Consider the following 25937-nt stretch of genomic DNA (forward strand, 5'->3'; position numbering starts at 1 on the left):
GTAAAGAGTTCATGACCATTCCTTGGTTTCTAAATGAGGCACTACACAACAGTTTGTCTGTTGTTCTTTAGACTTTATGAATAACTTTGTTTTTCCAGAGGGAACGGACACGGAGAGAGAGCTTTTACCTTCAGCAGCACGTCAGAGGTAGGTCTGTCCTGGTGGATCTTCTGCAGACATGAGTCCACAAAGTTATGGAAATAATCCGACCTGGATAGGACAGAAACCAAACGATGAGAAACTGTTCCGTCACACTTTACTATGGTCGTTATCCATCTACACCAATGGCTCATATTGGTGTAGATAGGTCATTGTAAATTAGATCAGTGTCTCTTAATCCTGGTCAGGGGGATCCAAAGGGGTGCAAATATTTGTTTTTGTCCTAGCACTCACACACTTGAATCAACTCATTATCAAGCCTTTGATTAATATCAGGTTTGTGAGTGCTAGGGCAGGATCAGGATTGGGAAACACTGATGTAGAGAATGGTACTGAGAAGGAACCTTGAATGTCCCCAAAAAGTACCCTGGTCCCAGATCTGTTTGTGCTGTATAGCCAAGTCCTAAGGTCATTGTCATAGGAGGTGGCTATACAGAGCAAACAGATCTGGGACCAGGCTACCCAGAAAGTACATTGACACAAAAAAGTCCCTCCTTTGTGCTCAGACCACTGCTCACCAGTGATTGGACTGCAGAACGGGACTCTCGTTCTGGGCAATGTGGTATAAGGCACTCATAGCATTCATGTTGAACAGAGGCGGCTTCCTCTCCGCTGCAGAGAAAAAGACAGAGACAAGGTTTAGGAGACATAGAGCAACAAATACACTTGAGGCCAGATTTCCAATATAAAACACAGGAAAAGCAGTTAAAACAACCATGACACTGTATTGTACATACATACTTTGAGCATTTGATTGAGCCTACCCAGAGTGCCACATGGGCGGGGTTGGCACTTGCGGGACTATGCCATTGGTTCCATCGTGCCAGGGAAGCTCAATCAAGCACAGATAAAGTATTGGCAAGAAAATAAAATACTATTTGAACTCCAGTCTGCTAGGGATATGAGGCTAAAATATGATATCATACTAGGGATACATCCATCTTAAAAGCCTGTATGAATGTGAACGTGTGTATTACATGGGCTGTGCTTCGCTTACCCAGCTCTATGGCAGTAATGCCCAGTGACCACACATCCACCTTGCCGTCGTACTGTCCCTCGTCCATGGCCAGGATCACCTCAGGAGCCATCCTGTATGGAGGAAAAATACAATGGTGCAAGCATGAGACACTGTCTGTATCCCAAATGGCACCTTATTCCCAACATAGTGCACTACTTTTTTACGGGTGCAATATATACAAGTGCAATTTGTAATCCTTTGATCTCCGACCAACTGCATTCCTTTTCTCAATGGCGATTCTATTCTGTCAGCTGACCAAGTCCCTGTAGGTAGGGTGGACGATACGGCCTAAAAATTACATCTAGATTATTTTTAAACTTATCTGGGCTATTCACGATATATATATCTTGATTAAAAAAAATAGAAAATTCTCTAAACAAGCTTTGTTGTACAATTAAAGGTAAAATGCACTAGCATTTCAAACAGTCAGCAGTACTCTAATGAATTCAGGGCTTGTGAAATTATACCTAGGCTAAGTATAAGCCTTCCACAACGATATGACCCACTAATAATTTAATCATTTTATCAAAATACCTTAAACTGCTTTTTTTTTGCAAAAATCACTGATCACAGTTAAAAATATATGCCAAAATAGAACTGGATGGTCTTCAGAGATAGATGGGAGGGGTTGATGGTAGCTGAAGATGGGATTAATACAACTATAAAATACATTGTGTCCGTAAAATGTATATAGTATGTATAAGCTGGAAGTAGAAGCCTAAGTATTGTTGTCCATTAGTTTACTCCAATTAGGGGAGGGGTGGTAGGGTTAGGGGAAAATAAAGGAAAATATATTTACCAAAACATATATGGGGGAAATGATGCAGACAATTACATTGATGGAAGCTACAATCTATCTGCAGTATTAAAGCTGATCTAGCCCCTAAACAAATAATAATAATAATAATAATAATAATAATAATAACTGATCTGGCTTCTGGTCTATGAAAATGCCCTTTTTGTTACAAATTTAACCAGAACCATGCATAATGCACATTCACTAATAATTACTACCTTATTGTAGCAGGCATTATAGAAAATTAACACAGGTCTCATAAACAATCTCTCAAGCACAAGCCCACTTGCTAGTGTGTAGCCAGCTAATCTTAATATTTCAAGTTTAGCCAACTTGGATTTATTTACGCGCTAACAAGGCAGAACAGTTGAATTGTTATGAACACACCCTTCTGTCCATCTCCAACTGTTTGAACAGCATGCTAGCCTGTCCACTTTGTTCATGTTGAAATCAAGTGGCCTACCTTATTTCTCATAATGAAAACAAGTTGCCAATTCCTTATAGAATTGTGTTTTATGCTTATTGCACATTTATAAAACACAAACTAGACAGCTAGTATAACAGTCTTTGGCTAAAATGCTGCTAGAGGTACTGCAATGCCGCACATGACAAACTGAGCATTACATTTTCCAGAATCAACGTTCATTGATACTCCCGTTTTAGTGGTGTCAGCTCTTCATCTAGTTTGGAGATTTGAGACATAAAAATGGTATCGGTACAAAGGTTACCTTCACTATTACATTAAAATAAAGTCCCAATGTGTTTTGGTGTCCATGTGACCGATTCTATTGGACAAAACCTTAAATGCAAATAGTGAGTTGAAACCGCTTGTCAGAGGAAGAAGTGATCTCTCATCTTTGTTGTTGTGGGTGACAGTGGCAGGGGCTTGTGTGTGTAAAGGTGAATGTGCACACTGCACAGAAGGAGTGAAGGAAATAATACAAAAACATGAAAACCTACCGGTAGGGATAGGTTTACCAACAAAGTGAGTTTGGGTTTGTACCAAATAGCACCCTATTCCCTATATAGTGCACTACTTTTGACCAGGGCCTCTGGTGAAATGTAGTGGACTATATAGGGAATAGGGTGCTATTTGGGACACAGCCTTGGACTTTTGTCCTACTTGTGGATCATATCCCCTTTGTTCTCAATAGAGTTGACAATCTTACAATAATGACCACAGAAACAACAGGAGGCCAGTGTCTCACCAGTAGGGTGTTCCCACGAACGAGTTGGCCGGGGCGATGATGGAGGCGGAGCCAAAATCGCCCAGTTTCACCTGGCCAGGCTCCGTCAGCAAGATGTTACCAGCCTTCACATCCCTGAGAGAGAGAGAGAGAGGGGGGGGGGGGGGGGAGAGAGAGACCGTTATATTCATTGAGTATTGTGGTTGTTATTATTTATTTCTGTCATCATTGACTTAATTTCTTTTTATATGTTCGCTTTGGCAATGTATGTGATAACACTTTCTATATCAATAAAGCATTTTTAATTGGAGGAAGAGGGGGACGGAGAGAGAGAGAAAGAGGGTAGAGAGGGGGGGGTGAGAAAGGAGAGAAACAGAGAGAGAGAGAGAAACAGGGAGAGGGGAAGGGAGAGAGAGAGAGTGAGGAAGAGTAAGAAAGAGGAGACCGAAAGACAGAGAGATGAGTTAGAAAGAGGTTTACAACATCCATGACACACCTCCCCTTCAACAATGAGAGCCTTTGTTTAGATTTCCTTTCTTTCCCTTCCCGTCCCAACGTGTGGCGGTGGAGAGAGGTTCACTCACCTGTGAATCATGTTGTGAGAATGTAGGTACACCAGGCCCTGCAATGCACCGTGGGTGATGGCTGCTATCTCCTGTTCCTCGAGGGGCTTCTTGTGGACTACGCACACAGAGGGAGACAAAATGGACAGTTATATATTTTTATTCAGAGAAAATGACAAAACATTGTTTAGTATCCCTCTTTTTGGTGGTTATATGAATTCAACACCATGCGCAACTTGTACATAGCTATGTTACCGTAACAACCCCTAATTCTTTGAAGAACACAACAGAAAACATTTTGCAACATAGAATGGAAATGAGTGTTTCTTTTTGGAAGTCCAGGTAGTCCCTCCACGTTTCAGTCCGTTTTCTACCGTTTCATGCCTAATGAACACAACCCTGGTTTACCTTCACCACCCCAGTGTTCCTCATCATGTAAAAACATCACATTACATAAAGTACTTGTTATGCAAAAAAAAAAATATCGTAAACTTGAACCCTCTGGTTTTCTACTCACCTTCCAGTAGGTCGGAGGCCGAACCCAAACAATACTCCATCACTAGCTAAGAGAATGAAGGAGAGAGAGATGAGAGGTAAAAATATGGAGCAAGAAGGCCAGAGGGGCAACGTGATGGAGAGCCAGTCAAGATTAATTCCCTACACCTTCCCCTTGGCCACTTCAATGTTTGCATATCTGTAAGGTGGAATAAATATGGTGGAAGCTCCTCCACTACACTGCTTATACCTACCCAGACCCTTCAGATCTGCCAACACTGAAGGGTTAGGGACAAGGAGAAGGGATAGTGAGTGAATTGGGGCTGACTAAAAACATTAACAACCAACGAGTGAGTTTGTCAGGGACCTTTAACCATGTGTGAGTGAGTCTCAAATGGCAACCTATTCCCTATATAGTGCACTACTTTTGACCAGAGCACTATGGTTCCCAAAAGTAGTACACTGTAGGGACTAGGGTGCCATTTGGGAAGCAACCCATGTTTGAGTTAAAGAAGCACTTACCCATGCTGTGTGCTCTCTCAGGTAGCAGCCTCGGTACTCCACTGTGTTGGGGTGGCGCAGTTTCTGGAGAAACTTCACTTCTTTGATGATATCCTGCCATTTCTTCATAAGAGAGAAAGACAGAGCTTTAACACATTGAAAACTTGGCCTACACCATCGCAACAGAAAGCAAATGTGAGGAAGTTTTGTAGCAAGGTACATTTGACCATTGCTCGATCAGTGTTCCTACCTCGTTGGACTGCTTGCCACCGTAGGACATCTTTTTAATGGCCACCACTTCATTGGTGCGGATGTCATGTGCCTAATGTAAAGAATAGGTGGTAAGAAAAAGGTACAAAATTAATTTGATTTTTTAATTTTATTTAACCTTTATTTAACTAGACAAGTCAGTTAAGAACAAATTCTTATCTACAATGACGGCCTACACCGGTCAAACCCGGACGACGCTCGGCCAATTGTGCGCCGCCCTATGGGACTCCCAATCACGGCCGGTTGTGACACAGCCTGGAATCGAACCAGGGTCTGTAGTGACGCCTCTAGCACTGAGATGCGGTGCCTTAGACCGCTGCGCCACTCGGGAGCACAAAATTAATAAAGAGATTCACAAATCTATTCTAATTTCTAATCATGCTGACAACAGTGGCCACTTGCCTCACACATATCGTCAAGCGCAAGCACACACTAATTTTTAAACTAAAGCTTCACCTCTTTCACACTCTCCTTTCTCCCTCCATCCTTCAGTAGCCAATTTTCACCCTTCATTTAACAGTACCTTTCATCCTTCACTACCCCATTATCTCTTGTCCTGTGCTACCTTTTAACCAGTTACTAACCACCTCCTCCTACCTTTCATCCTTCACTTGTCTTTAACCTAGCTTAACGGCTCCCTCTATCATTTCACCCTTCATCAACACCATTTCATTACCCATTCCATCTCTCTTCCCAGTTCCCATGTATCCATAATTGAAACTGTGCCTGAATTCCCATACTACAGGTGTTTACTAAGTACCAAATACTGTACTAGGACATACTGTTAAGTAAAAATGTATGGAGCAGCAAGTAACAAATATCTCCATACTACGGCTCATCCATACTGAGAAATCATCTCCGAAAAGGGGACACAATAAAATAAACGGTAAACTACTGAGTGAGATGCATCCATTTGCCCACTTTAGCCAAGTCCACAGATCCCCAGCCTTCTTACGAAATAGACGGCTCCGAAGCTGCCATGGCCGATCTCCCGTAGGTCGGTGAACAGCTTCTCAGGGTCATCTCTGTAAAAGAGCTCAGCCACCTCCGGGTCCTTCAGGCTCCCGGTCCGCACACTTGACGGCATGGCCAGCGCCTGAAGACACACACACACACACACACACAGAGGTATGAGGCTATGAGCTTAAGTTTGTCTGCATTGAAATGTAGCCTACACGTCAGGATTGCGGTGAATTCCATTTCAATTCAGGAAGTAAACTGAAATTCTAATTTTCCTCAAAGCCTTTCAATAGCGGAGTCCACGTGCATAAAAATAGCGGCCTCCATGCACCTTTCCCACCACAAATGCATCGTTTGCGGTTTTGTACCGTTCTCTCCGTGACTTCGCTATCTTCATTAGCAGATTTTTAAAATCCCAATTCTAGCTTTAAGACATCGTCAACTTGAAAAGTAGATTATGACGATTTATGGGCGCCATGAACCATGTCGCACGCCATAGATTAAAAAGTAGACGTATGTCAATAGTAATAAAACAATGCCTTCATAACGGTATTCTGCCATCGTTATGCATGTTCGCCATTACAAAAATGTGCAATTTGGATTGGAATATCTTAGCCTACGTCCTGAATTTAAATGGAAATTACCCCAACCCTGGTACATGTAGCCTACTACACACATGTATGAGCTCAATTCAATAAACAGACATAGGCCTAGGTGTCAAATGTGCACTCACATATTGAAGTTTACAAAAAAACTAACTAGGATGTCATAGGCCTACACACAGCCAGACACTCCCAACATCAAAAACAGACGCTCAAGCTGCACAGGAAACCGAATTAGGACAGAGGACACAGTGTTTCCCCTATATTAATTTAGCAGTGGTGCTAAGCCGCAAAACATTTTTGGAGACTCGCAGTGACACATTACAACATCAGATCGTCCGAGAAACCTCCAAGGCAATAACTTGTAATCCTGGAAGTGTAGCCAACACCATTAATAGATGTATGCCCTAGGAAGACCCCAGCAAGAGCGAGCCCCCCCCGCTACCTCTGCCACAGCTGCTGAAAAAAATTCCTAGGGGAAATACTGGAGGACACTTCAAGAGAAAAAGGCCAATTGTCAGCATTCTAAGCCCCTTCATGTTACAGCATTATTTAGGCTAGTGTTGTCACAATACTAACTAGGCACCTAATACAACTTTTTAACATAGCAAAAGAAGAAAACACAAGGCAAGACTGAACTCTATGGTCCTTTAAGAACCTGCTGCTGTAGGCCTATGCAAATATTGGGAACTAGCCTATAGCTTGGGAAATAAACATTGTAACTCAGTGACAACCATCAGGGTGACAGAGTCAGGCTGTTTGTTTCCAACATTAGGATTGTCTGTTTTCCTCAGGAAATCCAGTCTGCTTCATGTTGTTTCTTTGCCATGATACTTTTGAGTATTGCAATATACTGAATATCTTGAAAAAACACTAATAGTTGCAAAGATTTGTATAACTAACCCAAGATGCACCACATGGTGTCGTTTCCAATGGGAGCAAATAAAGCACAGTGACCGGAACAAGCAAGGAGGTGGGCAGAGCCAATCGCGAGCTAGCGAGATCCTATTAGCACTTTCTAGTATGTACAGCATTTGCATATTTCCGTTAGGGAAGGCCTATTCTGGAATAAAGGAAGAAAAAGGTAGCATTTTGGGGGAAATGTTTGGTGTGTACCAAAGCAGCCTAGAATTAACCATTCAAGTCAATACTTTTTGCTCATTATTGTGGATTGTTAGCCCAACTACAAAGGTTTCCTATGTTGTTGGTTTTGGAGGATTCCATGAACATCGAGCTATTGTAAGGAAATCTCCTCCAGGAAGGATTTCCCTCTACTACAACAATCTGGTGAGATCTATCCTGTTGGGGATTGCTCATCTTTGCTTTTTGATTGACTTTGGTACTATTTTGGGGTGGGATTCTGGACGTCCATATTGATGTTTTACATCAATATTTTTGTATTGGTATTCTATTTGGGATTTGGACTTGATTAACTTTATTTGAAAGAAAGTGGATTGGTTCCTTTTGTGTCTTGCTTTGGTCACCCTCATATAAAACACAGTATTTCTTTGAACTTTAATATTGTAGCATGGTTTGAGATCCAATCTGATTGTTACAACTTCATAAAATGATTTTAATTGATAGGAGTGGGAAAAGGGTGCTTGTTCTTTGATAAGCACAACAAAGACGGCATTAACGCTACACATAATAAAAGAAAACACGGCACTTCTAACAGCCTATTTTCCACCACAGCCTGAATTTGCAAGATAACTTTTCTTACATTTTGATGAATGTAAAAATGAAAAATGTGGCACTGACTCGCCCACGGATTGCCGTTTCAGCGTTCGACTCGCTTGGTTATCCACGAGGTGAGACTTGCAAGTGCAGTTACAAGCCTGGCTTGAGTTAGCAGCAGGTGCAGGATCAATATCGACCTTCATAACATGGATGAAGCCTAAGTTGGAATGTAAAGCTAACTGAAGCTGGCTAGCTTTAGAAAATCCTGAATAGATCTAGCTAGCGTCGTAGTATACCACTCTGGGTGCAAAGAGAAGGCCATGAGTTTTCAATATAGCCTACTTTAGCTATGCTTCATTGACTGAGCTTGTCTGGCACAATTATGGAACCAATAGAAGACCCAAAAGTGCAAACCTACCCCATCCATTTCTGGCATTCCAGGCCCGATCAAATCAAATGCTCGAAGAAAGTATTTGAAAGAAGAAAACAAATAGGCTACTAGGCCTATTTGAAATTGAACCCAGGTCTTCCACAGTCCATCTCTTTCAGTCGGTCATAACCCTTACCCTACATGTCCTTCCCAGACCCTGGTATGAAATAGGCATATACAGTGGGGGAAAAAAGTATTTAGTCATCCACCAATTGTGCAAGTTCTCCCACTTTAAAATATGAGAGAGGCCTGTAATTTTCATCATAGGTACACGTCAACTATGACAGACAAATTGAGAAAAAAAAATCCAGAAAATCACATTGTAGGATTTTTAATGAATTTATTTGCAAATTATGGTGGAAAATAAGTATTTGGTCACCTACAAACAAGAAAGATTTCGGGCTCTCACAGACCTGTAACTTCTTTAAGAGGCTCCTCTGTCCTCCACTCGTTACCTGTATTAATGGCACCTGTTTGAACTTGTTATCAGTATAAAAGACACCTGTCCACAACCTCAAACAGTCACACTCAAACTCCACTATGGCCAAGACCAAAGAGCTGTCAAAGGACACCAGAAACAAAATTGTAGACCTGCACCATGCTGGGAAGACTGAATCTGCAATAGGTAAGCAGCTTGGTTTGAAGAAATCAACTGTGGGAGCAATTATTAGGAAATGGAAGACATACAAGACCACTGATAATCTCCCTCGATCTGGGGCTCCACGCAAGATCTCACCCCGTGGGGTCAAAATGATCACAAGAACGGTGAGCAAAAATCCCAGAACCACACGGGGGGACCTAGTGAATGACCTGCAGAGAGCTGGGACCAAAGTAACAAAGCCTACCCTCAGTAACACACTACGCCGCCAGGGACTGAAATCCTGCAGTGCCAGACGTGTCCCCCTGCTTAAGCCAGTACATGTCCAGGCCCGTCTGAAGTTTGCTAGAGTGCATTTGGATGATCCAGAAGAGGATTGGGAGAATGTCATATGGTCAGATGAAACCAAAATATAACTTTATGGTAAAAACTCAACTCGTCGTGTTTGGAGGACAAAGAATGCTGAGTTGCATCCAAAGAACACCATACCTACTGTGAAGCATGGGGGTGGAAACATCATGCTTTGGGGCTGTTTTTCTGCAAAGGGACCAGGACGACTGATCCGTGTAAAGGAAAGAATGAATGGGACCATGTATCGTGAGATTTTGAGTGAAAACCTCCTTCCATCAGCAAGGGCATTGAAGATGAAACGTGGCTGGGTCTTTCAGCATGACAATGATCCCAAACACACCGCCCGGGCAACGAAGGAGTGGCTTCGTAAGAAGCATTTCAAGGTCCTGGAGTGGCCTAGCCAGTCTCCAGATCTCAACCCCATAGAAAATCTTTGGAGGGGGGAGTTGAAAGTCCGTGTTGCCCAGCGACAGCCCCAAAACATCACTGCTCTAGAGGAGATCTGCATGGAGGAATGGGCCAAAATACCAGCAACAGTGTGTGAAAACCTTGTGAAGACATACAGAAAACGTTTGACCTGTGTCATTGCCAACAAAGGGTATATAACAAAGTATTGAGAAACTTTTGTAGGTGACCAAATACTTATTTTCCACCATAATTTGCAAATAAATTCATTAAAATTCCTACAATGTGATTGTCTGGATTTTTTTTCTCTCATTTTGTCTGTCATAGTTGACGTGTACCTATGATGAAAATTACAGGCCTCTCTCATCTTTTTAAGTGGGAGAACTTGCACAATTGGTGGCTGACTAAATAAATGTTTTCCCCACTGTACTTATTTCCCTCATTAAAATGCAAATCAATTCATAACATTTTTGACATGCATTTTTCTGGATTTGTTTGTTGTTATTATGTCTCTCACTGTTCAAATAAACATACCATTAAAATGATAGACTGATCATGTCTTTGTCAGTGAGCAAACATACAAAATCAGCAGAGGATCCAATACTTTTTTCCCTCAGTGTATGTAAATTAGCTGTTCATTTAAATCTAATGACATTTTACTCATTACATGCTTCGTAAGACAGGTATACACTAACAGTGAAATGCTTACTTATGGTCCCTTTCCAACAATAGAAAGAAAATCAAGAAATAATAGAAAAATAATAATGCAATAATAAGTAACGATAACTAGGGTATATACACAGGGTACCAGTACCGAGTCAATGTGCAGGGGTACGAGGTAATTGAGGTAGATATATACATAGGTGCCTTCAGAAAGTATTCACACCCATTGACTTTTTCCACATTATGTTGTGTTAAAGCTTGAATTTAAAATGGATTAAATTGAAATGTGTCACTGGTCTACACAATACTCCATAATATCAAAGTGGAATTTTGGTTTTAGAAATGTTTAGAAATTACTTTAAAATGAAAAGCTGAAATGTCTTGAGTCACTAAGTATTCAACCCCTTTGTTATGGCAAGCCAAAATATGTTCAGGTGTAAAGATTTGCTTAACAAGTCACATAAGTGCATTAACAGTGTTGAACATGATTTTTGAATGACTCATCTCTGTACCCCACATACAATTACAGTGCATTCGGAAAGTGTTCAGACCCCTAGACTTATTCCAAATTTTGTTACGTTACTGACTTATTCTCAAATGGATTAAATCGTTTTTCCCCTCAATCTACACACAATACCCCATAATGACAAAGCAAAAACGTTTTTTTTATAAATGTTTGAACATTTATTACAAATAAAAAAACGGAAGTTCACATGATCAAGTTCACCTTTGGCAGCGATTACAGCCTCGAGTCTTCTTGGGTATGACGCTACAAGCTTGGCACACCTGTATATGGGGAGTTTCTCTCATTCTTCTCTGCAGATCCCCTCAAGCTATGTCAGGCTGGATGGGGCACGTCGCTGCACAGCTATTTCCAGGTCTCTCCAGAGATGTTCGATCGGGTTCAAGTACAGGCTCTGGCTGGGCCACTCAAGGACATTCAGAGACTTGTCCTGAAGCCACTCCTGCGTTGTCTTGGCTGTGTGCTTACGGTCGTTGTCCTGTTGGAAGGTGAACCTTCGCCCCAGTCTGAGGTCCTGAGACCTCTGAAGCAGGTTTTCATCAAGGATCCCTTTGTACTTTGCTCCGTTAATCTTTTCCTCTATCCTGACTAGTCTCCCAGCCTCTGCCGCTGAAAAACATCCCCACAGCATGATGCTGCCACCACCATGCTTCACTATAGGGATGGTGCAAGGTTTCCTCCAGACATGACGCTTGGCATTCAGGCCAAAGAGTCCAATCTTGGTTTCACCAGACCAGAGAATCTTGTTTCTTATGGTCTGAGAGTCCTTTAGGTGCCTTTAGCAAACTCCAAGCGGGCTGTCATGTGCCTTTTACTGGAGGAGTGGCTTCCGTCTGGCCACTCTTGATTTTTGCTCTGACATGCACTGTCAAATGTGGGACCTTATATAGACAGGTGTGTGCCTTTCCAAATCATGTCTAATCAATTGCATTTATCACAGGTGGACTCCAATGAAGTTGTTGAACCATCAAGGATGTTCAATGGAAACAGGATGCACCGGAGCTAAATTGAGTCTCATAGCAAAGGGTCTGAATACTTACGTAAACAAGGTATGTATTTTTTTTTTTTATACATTTGCAAACATTTCTAAAAACCTGTTTTCACTTTGTCATTATGTCACGTTGTGTGTAGAATGATGAGAGATTAAAAAATATATATATTTTATAATAATGCTGTAACATATGAAAATGTGGAAAAAGTTAAGGGGTCTCAATACTTCCCGAATGCACTGTAGGTTCTCCCACTGCCTCCTTTTTCTGGGTCCATAAAAAAAAATGAAATAATGGGCAATATTCACTAAGTTTCCGGTGGTAGCAAAACGCAGCCAGCCATGTGGACGATTGGAGGACTTCCAACAGATTAACCTTGGTCTTCTAACATGGGGCCTGGTGCGGTTGCTAGGTGATTTGTGACGCAACTGCAAGCCCTCTATTGTGGTCTGCTTAAAACATGTAGGTATTACAGACTGGGTCAGGGAGAGGTTGAAAATGTCAGTGAAGACACTTGCCAGCTGGTCAGTGCATGCGGTATGCGTCCTGGTAATCTGTCCTATGGAGAGCATGATCACACAGCCGTCCAGAACAGCTGGTCCTCTCATGCATGGTTCAGTGTTTCTTGCCTCAAAGCGAGCATAGAAGGCATTTAGCTCATCTAGTAGGCTCACATCACTGGGCAGCTCGTTGTTGGGTTTCCCTTTGTAACCCGTGATAGTTTGCAAGCCCTGCCACATCCGACGAGCGTCAGAGCCGGTGGACTAGGATTCGATCTTAGTCCTGTATTGACACTTTAGCCCTATTCAGATGGGATTAGTTTTACTGGGGGAGGTCGGGTAGTGTAATTATGAGCACAAGCACAAAACATCTGTAATTTTAGTCCCGTCCGAATCTGCCATGGCAGTAAATTTGACATGGCAGGAGATTAATAATTTCAGCCAGAATAACATACCGTTTTTTGGCAAACTCCAAAGTAATCTGATAATACTAGTCCCGTGCGAATCGACATCCCTGTGTTTTGAGATAAATAACTAAGTTTGACAGATGTTGCTAGCTGTTTGATCAAGTAAACAATAATTGATTCGATAAATTGAACGAAGTGCTGCGCATAGCCTATATATGAAGAGCCTACATGTATTAACTTTCACAGTGAGTCTTTTGTTTATACGTTTTGTGCTAATGAATTGAACATCGCCAACTGCATCCTAAAAAAATATTGCACCTATTTAATGCAACCCTTGCTATTAATAGATCGCAAAGCAGCATAACACTGAGCTAAACATTTGGAAATAACAACTACACTTTCTCATCAAATCAAATGTTATTGGTCACATACAGTTTTAACAGATCTTATTGCGGGTGTAGTGAAATGCTTGTGTTCCTAGCTCCAACAGTGCAGTAGTATCTAACAATTCACAACAATACACAAATCTAAAAGCAAAAGGATGGAATTAAGAAATATATAAATATTAGGACTCGCAATGTCAGAGTGGCACTGACTAAATACAGTAGAAAACATATACAGTCGTGGTCAAAAGTTTTGAGAATGACACAAGTATTGGTCTTCACGAAGTTCGCTGCTTCAGTGTTATGAGATATTTTTGTCAGATGTTACTATGGTATACTGAAGTATAATTACAAGCATTCCATAAGTGTCAAAGGCTTTTTTGACAATTACATTAAGTTTATGCAAATAGTCAATATTTGCAGTGTTGACCCTTCTTTTTCAAGACCTCTGCAATCCGCCCTGGCATGCTGTCAATTAACTTCTGGGCCACTGATGGCAGCCCATTCTTGCATAATCAATGCTTGGAGTTTGTCAGAATTTGTGGGTTTTTGTTTGTCCACCCGCCTCTTGAGGATTGACCACAAGTTCTCAATGTGATTAAGGTCTGGGGAGATTCCTGGCCATGGACCCAAAATGTCAATGTTTTGTTCCCCGAGCCACTTAGTTATCACTTTTGCCTTACGGCAAGGTGCTCCATCATGCTGGAAAAGGCATTGGTCGTCACCAAACTGTTCTTGGATGGTTGGGAGAAGTTGCTCTCTGAGGATGTGTTGGTACCATTCTTTATTCATGGCTGTGTTCTTAGGCAAAATTGAGAGTGAGCCCACTCCCTTGGCTGAGAAGCAACCCCACACATGAATGGTCTCAGGATGCTTTACTGTTGGCATGACACAGGACTGATGGTAGCACTCACCTTGTCTTCTCCGGACAAGGTGTTTTCCGGATGCCCCAAACAATCGGAAAGGGGATTCATCCGAGAAAAGGACTTTACCCCAGTCCTCAGCAGTCCAATCCCTGTACCTTTTGCAGAATATCAGTCTATCCCTGATGTTTTTCCTGGAGAGAAGTGGCTTCTTTGCTGCCCTTCTTGACACCAGGCCATCCTCCAAAGGTCTTCGCCTCACTGTGCATGCAGATGCACTCGCACCTGCCTTCTGCCATTCCTGAGCAAGCCCTGCACTGGTGGTGCCCCGATCCCGCAGCTGAATCAACTTTAGGAGACGGTCCTGGCGCTTGCTGGACTTTCTTGGGCACCCTGATGCCTTCTTCACAACAATTGAACCTCTCTCCTTGAAGTTCTTGATGATCCGATAAATGGTTGATTTAGGTGCAATCTTACTAGCAGCAATATCCTTGCCTGTGAAGCCCTTTTTGTGCAAAGCAATGATGACGGCACGTGTTTCCTTGCAGGTAACCATGGTTAACAGAGGAAGAACAATGATTTCAAGCACCACCCTCCTTTTAAAGCTTCCAGTCTGTTATACTAACGCAATCAGCAAGACAGAGTGATCTCCAGCCTTGTCCTCGTCAACACTCTCACCTGTGTTAACGACAGAATCACTGATATGATGGCAGCTGGTTCTTTTGCGGCAGGGCTGAAATGCAGTGGAAATGTTTTTGGGGGATTAAGTTCATTTTCATGGCAAAGAGGGACTTTAGTAGTGGTCGAATTGCTGCAAAGAAACCATGAAGGCCTGATTCACACAGTCCCCTCTGAACAGTTGATTTTGAGATACGTCTGTTACTTGAACTCTGTGAATAATTTATTTGGGCTGCAATTTCTGAGGCTGGTAACTCTCTAATGAACTTATCCTCTGCAGCAGAGGTAACTCTGGGTCTTCCTTTCCTGTTGTGGTCCTCATGAGAGCCAGTTTCATCATAGTGCTTGATGGTTTTTGCGACTGCACTTGAAGAAACCTTCAAAGTTCTTGAAATTTTCCGGATTGACTGACCTTCATGACTTAAAGTAAAGTAATGATGGACTGTCGTTTCGTTTTGCTTATTTGAGCTGCTCTTGCCATAATATGGACCTGGTCTTTTACCAAATAGGGCTATCTTCTGTATAACCCCCTACCTTGTCACAACACAACTGATTGGCTCAAACGCATTAAGATGGAAAGAAATTCCACAAATTAACTTTTAAGAAGGCACACCAATTGAAATGCATTCCATGTGACTACCACATGAAGCTGGTTGAGAGAATGCCAAGAGTGTGCAAAGTTGTCATCAAGGCAAAGGGTGGCTATTTGAAGAATCTCAAATATAAAATATATTTTGATTTGTTTAACACTTTTGGTTACTACATGATTCCATATATGTTATTTCATAGTTTTGAAGTCTTCACTATTATTCTACAATGTAAAAAATTATAAAAACAGAAAAACCCTTGAATGAGTAGGTGTCCCCAAACTTTTGACTGGTAGTGTAACATATTGTATTCAGGACAAAAAGTTAATTGCAGGATTACCTTAGTGCCTTGTAGCAAACAGGATGCATTTTTTGAAATATTTTTCTTCTGTACAGGCTTCCTTCTTTTCACTCTGTCAATTAGGTTAGTATTGTGGAGTAACTACAATGTTGTTGATCCACCCTCATTTTTCTATCACTGCCATTAAACTCTGTAACTGTTTTAAAGTCACCATTGGCCTCTTGGTGAAATCCCTGAGCAGTTTCCTTCCTTTCCAGCAACTGAGTTAAGAAGGATGCCTGTATATGTGTAGTGAATGAGTGTATTGATACACCATCCAAAGCGTAATTAATAACTTCACCATGCTCAAAATATTATATGTCTGCTTTTTTTACCCATCTACCAATAGGTGCCCTTCTTCGCGTGGCATTGGAAAACCTCCCTGGTCTTTGTGGTTGAATCTGTGTTTGAAATTCACTGCTCGACTGAGGGACCTTACAGATAATTGTATGTATGGGGTACAGAGATGAGGTAGTCATTCAAGAGTGATTCCATACAACTTAAGCAAATTGAACTTATTTAGGCTTGCCATAACAAAGGGGTTGACTACTTATTGACTCAAGACATTTCAGCTTTTCATTTAAATTTAATTCATTTGTAAAAATGTCTAAAAACATAATTCCACTGACATTATGGGGTATAGTGTGTAGGCCAGTGTCACGATCGTTGAAGGACGGGTCAGACCAAGGCGCAGCGTGAAATGCATACATGTTTATTTATTAAAATAAACACACGAACAAAAACAACGTAACGGGAAGTCCTCAGGCTAAACACCATACAAGCCTATACACGGAACAAGATCCCACAACTAATAATTGCAAACAGGCTACTTAAGTATGATCCCCAATCAGAGACAACGAGCGACAGCTGCCTCTGATTGGGAATCACACCCGGCCAAACATAGAAACACAATACCTAGAATGTAAACATAGAAATAATAACATAGATCTCCACACCCTGACTCAACATACAAGAGTTCCATAAGTCAGGGCGTGACAGCCAGTCACAAATCATCTCAATATAATCCATTTTAAATTCAGGCTGTAACACAACAAAATGTGGAAAAAGTCAAGGGGTGTGAATACTTTCTGAAGGCACTGTATTGAATTTGTATGCATTTTCCCAATTCTTACAATAAATCATACATGCACAGCAGTTCCAGCTCTCTTATCCTCCCCATATTTCAATAACTATGTCTCTGTCTCATAATATTGGCAATGAAAAACATAGCACTGTAAATGAGACTTGTCAACAACGATTACTGTAACGTTAACTTTGTCATTGAAGGCAGTCCATCAACACGGAAGTCTCGGTTCCCATAAAAGGAGAAGCAAGTCTAGCTGGCTAACCTAATTACGTTTCAAGTTCATAGCTGACAGTTTATATTTTATCATAAATACATACAAACAATTAAGGAGATAGCAAATGACTGCAATTCTATCACCTATCATCCATCTATCAACTAGCTTGCCCCATTGAAGGAGCAAATGAAATGGGGCCATCAACGAGCAATTTCACTTGTGCATTGTTGCGCATAATAACACAATCTATGCATGATGGTAATCAACCCTATCTAGTAAACTAACCTGCCACGGCTAGTTAATCTGTATTGTTGGTATTTACAGCTGAGAGATTGCTTTGCACTTGGCTGGTCAATTAGGCTATCTCAAGCCAACTAACGTTAGTTAGCTAACTAACTAAGTAGATAACTTAGTTAGCTAGCTAACATTACAAAGAGAAACGCAATACATCCAGACAGCAAGTCCTTGCTTCTAGCCATCCGATCCAATAAATATGTAAATAGATGCTAGCTGATCGATAACAGGGGTGTATTCATTACGTCTTACAACGGAAAGCGTTTACCGTTTAAGAACCAACCTGAAGAAAACAGAGCAAACGGAACGAAACGGTGAGGGACCAAGCTGAATTTGTCCAATAAAAACGATCATTTCCGTTGCAAAACATTTTCCGTTGGAGTAAACTGTTTCTGTTAGACTAAACGTTTTGCAACAGAACCAGTGTAATGAATACACCCCAACTAACAAACAGCTCACTCGACAGCAGCCAGAGGACAGCAAGCTAATTTAGCCTCGAGCTAGCTAGTTGGGTAAATGCATTGGGTGAAATGGCTGTTGCTGGCATTGCTAACTAATATTAGCTAACGTTACAGTGGCAATGAAAGACATAATTTGAGAGATTGCTAACGTTAGCCAATTTAATTATTTATGGCATGTCTTACCGTGGCTTTTGGGATCCACTGCACTGTAGCTAGCTGACGAGCTAGCTAGCTGGCCTGGGAAGGAAAATATTGTTCAATGTTCTAACTTTATTCAACACGAGCGAGCCACATTGTTTTCATTGATACTCCATTCCATTTTTTCCTTCCCAAATGAATTAGCTGGCTAGAATAAACTGTGCCAATCAATGAAAATGCTAGTTAACTACCTAACGTAGCTAGCTGACAGGCAGCTCTTCTCAGCAGCAATGAGCGGAGTACTTCTTCATGTGGCTTTCCGGCAGACGAGACGCTGTGTTGCGTACTGCTGCCTTTCGCAGGTCGGAGTGCGGATTGCACATTTTAGTTAAAGGTCATACCTAAATATTTACCTGACACCCAAATATTTACCTGCTGCTGCAGCTACCACTACCACATCTATCTTCTGTGATTTCTGCTGCATCAGTGCAGTGCAATTGATCACCATTGCTACAAACGCAGGAAATCTAACCTTACTAAAACGCATCCTCTCTGACTCTCTCTCTTCAAGGCTACTCACTGGGGGGCCTCCCAGTCGACTCACTCACCCTTGGACTATCCTCTACTCTCTTCACTGCCTCAGCATAGGAAACTTTCTACCTCACTCAAACTGGCAATCTCAACCTCTCTCTCTTCTTCTTCTGTTGGGTTTACTTCTTCTTCGATGAGGTTTAACGGCGGTTGGCATCCAATAAATGTTACATTACCGCCACCTACTAGACTGGAGAACAACTCCCTAATACTTTGCTTGAGAAAATAAATAAATAAACAAATATCTGTTGTGTTTAAACGGTTGGCATCCAATATGTTGATTTACTGCCCCCAACTGGACTATAGTATAAATCCATTATACTGTACTTTGTTTAACAAAATGGGAAAAGGGGAATAGGGAGGGGGAAAAAATACACCCTTCCAACTAACCCTACACTCATTAAAAACCCCATTCCACTACACTGACCCTATCTGCTCAAATAAAATCAAATGTTATTGGTCACATACACGTATCAAATCAAATTTTATTGGTCATATTTAGCAGATGTTATTGCCGTTGAAGCTAAATGCTTGTGTTCCTAGCTCCAACAGTGCAATAGTATATAACAATTCGCAACAATACACACAAATCTCAAAGTAAAATAATGGAATTAAGAAATATATACATATTAGGACGAGCAATGTCGGAGTGGCATTGACTAGAATACAGCAGAATACAGTATATACATACGAAATGAGTAAAACATGATGTAAACATTATTAAAGTGACCAATGTTCTATTATTAAAGTGACCAGTGATTCCATGTCTATGTACAGAGGGCAGCAGCCGCTAAGGTGCAGGGTTGAGTAACCGGGTGGTAGCCCCCTAGTGACAGTGACTAAGTTCAGGACAGGGTACTGGGTGGAGGCCGGCCAGTGATGGCTATTTAACAGTCTGATGGCCTTGAGATAGAAGCTGTTTGTCAGTCTCTCGGTCCCAGCTTTGATGCACCTGGACTGACCTCGCCTTCTGGATGATAGCGGGTGAACAGGCCGTGGCTCGGGTGGTTGAAGTCCTTGATGATCTTTTTGGCCTTCCTGTGACATCGGGTGCTGTAGATGTCCTGGAAGGCAGGCAGTGTGCCTCCAGTGATATGTTGGGTAGACCGCATCACCCTCTGGAGAGCCCTGCGGTTGAGGGCGGTGAGGTTTCCGTACCAGGTGGTGATACAGCCCGACAGGATGCTCTCAATGGTGCATCTGTAAAAGTTTGTGAGGGTCTTAGGGGCCAAGCTGAATTTCTTTAGCCTCCTGAGGTTGAAGAGGCGCTGTTGCGCCTTCATCACCACACTATGTGTGGGTGGACCATTTCAGATTGTCAGTGATGTGTAGTACGCCGAGGAACTTGAAGCTTTCCACCTTCTCCACTGTGGTCCTGTTGATGTGGATGGGGGTGTGCTCCCTCTGCTGTCTCCTGAAGTACGCTGTCTTGGAAATTACCACCAGGGACACCTGAAGTCAAACTTAAATGAATCATTCTTTATTGTCAGTTAACTGTAGAGGTTCCAACAAACTAATGCACCACAGTACACGTCGGTCGGGAGATCTGCCAGGGCAGTCCCGTTAGTTCTCTTATATACTGCTTACACAGACAAGTTATATTAGCATGATTTAGCTTATTAATTATTTATAATTAATTAATCATTAACGTTTGGTTCATGCATGTGACCGACCAATACCTCACGAGGCTTCCTCTCTCCAAGCTGAGACCTTGAAACTGAGATACCCCTTTTGTTCTCAAAACAATGTTCTGGGCGTCCTGCCAAATTGCTTATAATGATAGTGAGGATTCCTCCCAGGCACGATCAATCAGTCACTTGCATGAACCCAGTCGAATTGGTTATTATAAAAGTGCAAAGATAACATTTTCCTTCACAACACGATCAGCTCCTTCATTTTGTTGACATTGAGGGAGAGGTTATTTTCCTGGCACCACTCCGCCAGGGCCCTCACCTCCTCCCTGTAGGCTGTCTCATCATTGTTGGTAATCAGGCCTACTACTGTTGTGTCATCTGCAAACTTGATGATTGAGTTGGAGAAGTGCGTGGCCACGCAGTCATGGGTGAACAGGGAGTAAAGGAGGGGGCTGAGCATGCACCCTTGTGGGGCCCCTGTGTTGAGGATCAGCAAAGTGGAGGTGTTGTTTCCTACCTTCACCACCTGGGGGCGGCCCGTCAGGAAGTCCAGGACACAATTGCACAGGGTGGGGTTCAGACCCAGGGCCCCGAGCTTAATGATGAGCTTGGAGGGTACTATGGTGTTGAAGGCTGAGCTATAGTCAATTAACAGCATTCTGACATAGGTAATCCTCTTGTCCAGATGGGATAGGGCAGTGTGCAGTAAGATGGCGATTGCATCATCTGTGGATCTATTGGGGCGGTACGCAAGTTGAAGTGGGTCTAGGGTGTCAGGTAAGGTGGAGGTGATATGATCCTTAACTAGTGTCATGACTTGCCCTTATGGGTTGAGGATCAAAGATTCCTGCTAGGCAAAGGTTTGAACACCCCCTTTCCTTGGGGCCAGTTTTAAGACCGGTCGGAATTGGATGGCGGCAAATGTTTTACTTTTAAACTCGGACAAAACAGAGATGCTAGTTCTAGGTCCCAAGAAACAAAGAGATCTGCTGTTGGATCTGACAATTCATCTTGATGGTTGTACAGTCTTCTCAAATAAAACTGTGAAGGACCTCAGCGTTACTCTGGACCCTGATCTCTCTTTTGACGAACATATCAAGAATATTTAAAGGACAGCTTTGTAACACTGCAAAAATGATTTACTTTTTGACGAAAAATTATGCAGAAAAGCTAATCCATTCTTTTGTCACTTAGACTACTCCAATGCTCTACTCTCCGGCTACCTGGATAAAGCACTAAATAAACTCAGCTAGGGCTTATTTCAAGGTTTTACTGCTAACCTACAAAGCATTACATGGGCTTGCTCCTACCTATCTCTCAGATTTGGTCTTGCCGTACATACCTACACGTACGCTACGGTCACAAGACGCAGGCCTCCTTATTATCCCTAGAATTTCTAAGCAAACAGCTGGAGGCAGGGCTTTCTCCTATAGAGCTCAATTTTTATGGAATGGTCTGCCTATCCATGTGAGAGACGCAGACTGGGTCTCGACCTTTAAGTCTTTACTGAAGACTCATCTCTTCAGTAGGTCCTATGATTGAGTGTAGTCTGGCCCAGGGGTGCAAAGGTGAACAGCTAGAGGTGCTAGGTGCTTTAAGAAGCCTGCAGCCAACTTGAAGACTGTACCAGCAAAGAAACTGATCCCTGGTGAGTTAGTGCTCTACTCTACACAACAGAGAACCATGGCAACATTCCAATTCTCTACCCTCCTACCGTGTGCACTTGTATCCTCCCCCTCATAGATTTAAAATAAATATGAGAAATATGGTGGAAACACCCTCCAGCCATGCTTGCACTAGTCCAATGCTTTTAACACTAGCATCGCCGGGCCTCAGCACGTACTAGTGGCCGCCGATGCATGCCTTTGGAACATCTACATTTTAAACAGTCTAATAAATCCATGTAATATACACCATCACAAATTAATCCATTATTTCGTTGAGATGGGTCTTAAGAAACATGACACAAAAATAAAATAATTATAAGAAACAGAATAGCATATTTTGAGTTTAACCCCTAGAGTTGTTGTCCCCGCGAAAATCTAATTAGCATAATACAAAAATCTGCCAGTTTAAGCTAGTGATATCTGTTTTATGCATTGATGCGTCTCAATCCACCTCATCCGCCGATGTTGCAATTCTGCATCTGCGGTGAAAGGTGACAGCTAGAGCGGTGTTTGTCAGACCGTGAGATATTCCGAAAAAATAGGTCTTCTCACAAAATCATCTGTAGCGTCCGAACGGTTTGGCCTACACACTAATATGACCCCTTTGTTGAAAGTTGAGACTCTCACGAACACGTACATGTGAGGCCTGTGGGCGTCCTAGAGCAAAACAAGACTTGTCTGATGGTCCCCCAGTACCAGTTGAAAAAATGAATGGAAGTGTATATACAGTGCATTCGGAAAGTATTCGGACCCCTTCACTTTTTCCACATTTTACAATACAGCCTTATTCTAAAAATGTATTAAATTGTTTTTTTCCTCATCAATCTACACAAAATACCCCATAATGACAAAGCAAAAACAGGTTTTTAGAGCTTTGTTGAAGCACCTTTAGCAGCGATTTAAAGCTTTGAGTCTTCTTGGGTATGACGCTACAAGCTTGGCAAACCTGTATTTGGGGAGTTTCTGTCTGAGTCTGAGGTCCTGAGCACTCTGGAGCAGGTTTTCATCGAGGTTCTCTCTGTACTTTTCACCGTTCATCTTTCCCTCGATCCTGACTATTCTCCCAGTCCCTGCCGCTGAAAAACATCCCCACAACATAATGTTGCCACCACCATGCTTCACCGTAGGGATGGTGCCAGGTTTCCTTCAGACGTGACGCTCGGCATTCAGGCCAAAGAGTTCAATCTTGGTTTCATCACACCAGAGAATCTTGTTTCTCATGGTCTCAGAGTCCTTTATGTGTCTTTTGGAAAACTCCAAGCAGGCTGTCATGTGCCTTTTACTGAGTGGCTTCCGTCTGGCCACTCTACCATAAAGGCCTGATTGGTGGAGTGCTGCAGCGATGGTTGTTCTTCTGGAAGGTTCTCCCATCTCCATAGAGGAACTCTGGAGCTCTGTCAGTGACCATCGGGCCCGTCAACCCCGATTGCTCAGTTTGGCCGGGCGGCCAGATCGTGGTGGTTCCAAAGTTCTTCCATTTAAGAATGATGAAGGCCACTGTGTTCTTGGGGACCTTCAATGCTGCAGACATTTTTTGGTACCCTTCCCGAGATCTGTGCCTCGACACAATCCTGTCTTGGAGCTCTATGGACAATTCCTTCGACCTCATGGCTTGGTTTTTGCTCTGACATGCACTGTCAACTGTGGGACCTTATATAGACAGGTGTGTGCCTTTCCAAATCATGTCCAATCAATTTAATTTACCACAGGTGAACTCCAAGGAAGTTGTAGAAACATTGCAAGGATGATCAATGGAAACCGGATGCATCTGAGCTCAATTTCGAGTTTCAAAGCAAAAGGGTCTGAATACTTATGTAAAGAAGGTATTTCTGTTTTTAATTTGTAATACATTTGCAATAATTTCACATCCTGTTTTCGCTTTGTCATTATGGGGTATTGTGTGTAGATTGAGTAAAAAAAATGTATTTAATCCATTTTAGAATAAGGCTGTAACAAAATGTAGAAAAAGGGAAGGGGTCTGAATACTTTCTGAATGCACTGTATGGAGACTGTTTAGTGCCAAAAATAAGAGGTTAAATACATTTTTGTTTTTACAAATGTTTCCTGATCTTATATCTCTCAGATATAGGACAGACACTTCAGAACAAACTTCCTTTTGATTTTTTGGGTGGACTGTTGTTCCATGTAGTGAATCTGTTATTCAATGTGTTTGTATGGGCTAATAGCAGTAAGGCCAAATAAAATGTTTCATCAAATATATATATATATATATTTTTTAATGGTCCTTGGTATAACCTTCTTAAAACAATTCCATTATAGCTCAGTATTCCATTACAGCATATCAACCATTCCGTCTGGATAATATATCTAAAGATAGCACACTACATTTGGTGAATGCAGATGCTTCTGAAGCTGAGAAAAATGTGTTGCTGTTTGGAAAGAGTCTTGACTTTTGGGAAATGGCAGTTAAAGTACACTGAATTAAGACTACCAAATGCCAAAAGCCTATTTAGACCCAATCACCATCTCTTCAAAGTTACTAAATGTAGTCGTTTTTAACATTCTAAGAAATGGGCTTTGCATTTGTGTAATTCAATGTAGTGAGCTTTGAAATGATTGATATGTTCATTTTAAAGTGGTTAAAATTCATAACGTTTAATGACGGTAGAATGATAACCTAAACTAAATATTTATTTACAAAAAACATTAAAGTAATGCCCCAAAATGCCAACAAATATCAAAATTGATAGGTAGATTCAAAAATGTAATTTCAGCCTGTGGTGCCTGGCCTTACAATATAGCCAATGTAACGGTGCTTAGGCTGCCAATGAAATCAACTAGTTGTTAATTTAGCAGACAAGACAAGCCTATGTTCCCGGTCTTTATTGCAGTATAACACAATAAAATAGAAAGGATATTTTTCCCAAGCAAACTATTGCTGAGTGGAACTGCAATTATTCTACAAAAAAAGTGCTGTTTTTGAGAGTTGTTTGGCAAATATAGGTGTGTTAGAAACCTTAAATAGGTTCTTTCCAATGGTCTATAGAAATCAAAACATCTGGGCTGCATGCAACTCTGCAGAATGATTTGGAAAAGTCACTTTTTGGTATATATAAAAAAAGAAACATGCAGTCCGTTCCCTGCCTTTGTGTCAATTACACATGCTGCACTGTTTATCCGTCTCTTCATTCACAATTTGGCAATTGATAATATTGTCATCCATCAGACTTGTCAATTTAATCTAGTCTTTAGTCTACATATATTATATGTGAGAAATTAGTTTAGGTGTTTCAAAGGGCCATTATCAGCTGGGCAGGCAACTGTCGGGTGAAAGAGGGGTAGAGGGAAAAATGACACGTGCTCTATAACTGCTAATAACAAATTCTGTTTGATATTGAAATTCTAACAACGTCAGTGTGTTAAATATACTTTATTTAGGAGAAGACAAGGACCAAGGGGCGCAAGACTTTAAAAATGGCAGAGAGATTAACATTTTAAATTCACATAACGTTCACAAGACGTCGTTGGCGGTTCTAGTGTTAAATGTATGAGGGGGAGTGAATGAGTGCACACTTTTGGATAAGTATAGAGAATTGGAACACTGTGCCTGTTCTACACTGACTGAATGTACTGTTTCTTTGCACCCTCCCGAATAAGCCCAAGCTCATTTTGACTTTGATGGTATATTTAGGGCCGTATAAAATCTGCGATGCGGAGAACGCAGACGGAATCACGGAATCCAGACATTAAAACAGAATTCAACAATATTCAAAAATGTATTGATCATAGTAGGAAATAAGATAAGACATGAACAAAATGCACAAGTGATTAGTATTTTCCTTCAATTTTCAGAAAAGGCAATGGCGTGTGAATGCCCTTGTTTGTGTGTGTGTGTGTGTACCACTTTGTTTAGCCATTAGCGTTGGTAGATGGAAAGGTTTTCCC

General features: G+C 41.7%; 1 protein-coding gene across 2 annotated transcripts in view; it reads right to left on the bottom strand.

Annotated features, from left to right (window-relative positions):
* The window catches only part of LOC311101033 (serine/threonine-protein kinase TAO2-like), a gene marked incomplete at its 3' end in the record, with an annotated part of 57067 nt that extends 38622 nt beyond the window's left edge, over window positions 1-18445 (bottom strand). For both annotated transcript variants that reach the window (XM_084142046.1, XM_084142045.1), the window contains exons 1-10: window positions 18185-18445; window positions 5945-6085; window positions 4970-5041; window positions 4741-4842; window positions 4241-4286; window positions 3745-3841; window positions 3182-3295; window positions 1157-1248; window positions 678-771; window positions 129-210 (exon numbers count right to left, since the gene is read on the bottom strand). In XM_084142046.1, coding sequence (XP_083998172.1) covers window positions 129-210; window positions 678-771; window positions 1157-1248; window positions 3182-3295; window positions 3745-3841; window positions 4241-4286; window positions 4741-4842; window positions 4970-5041; window positions 5945-6076 — 831 coding nt within the window. In that variant the 5' untranslated portion in view covers window positions 6077-6085; window positions 18185-18445. The remainder of the gene's footprint in view (window positions 1-128; window positions 211-677; window positions 772-1156; window positions 1249-3181; window positions 3296-3744; window positions 3842-4240; window positions 4287-4740; window positions 4843-4969; window positions 5042-5944; window positions 6086-18184) is intronic.
* Window positions 18446-25937: the final 7492 nt, after the last annotated feature.

The sequence above is a fragment of the Coregonus lavaretus genome (genome assembly GCF_964263955.1).
Source record: "Coregonus lavaretus genome assembly, chromosome: 25".
NCBI lineage: Eukaryota > Metazoa > Chordata > Actinopteri > Salmoniformes > Salmonidae > Coregonus > Coregonus lavaretus.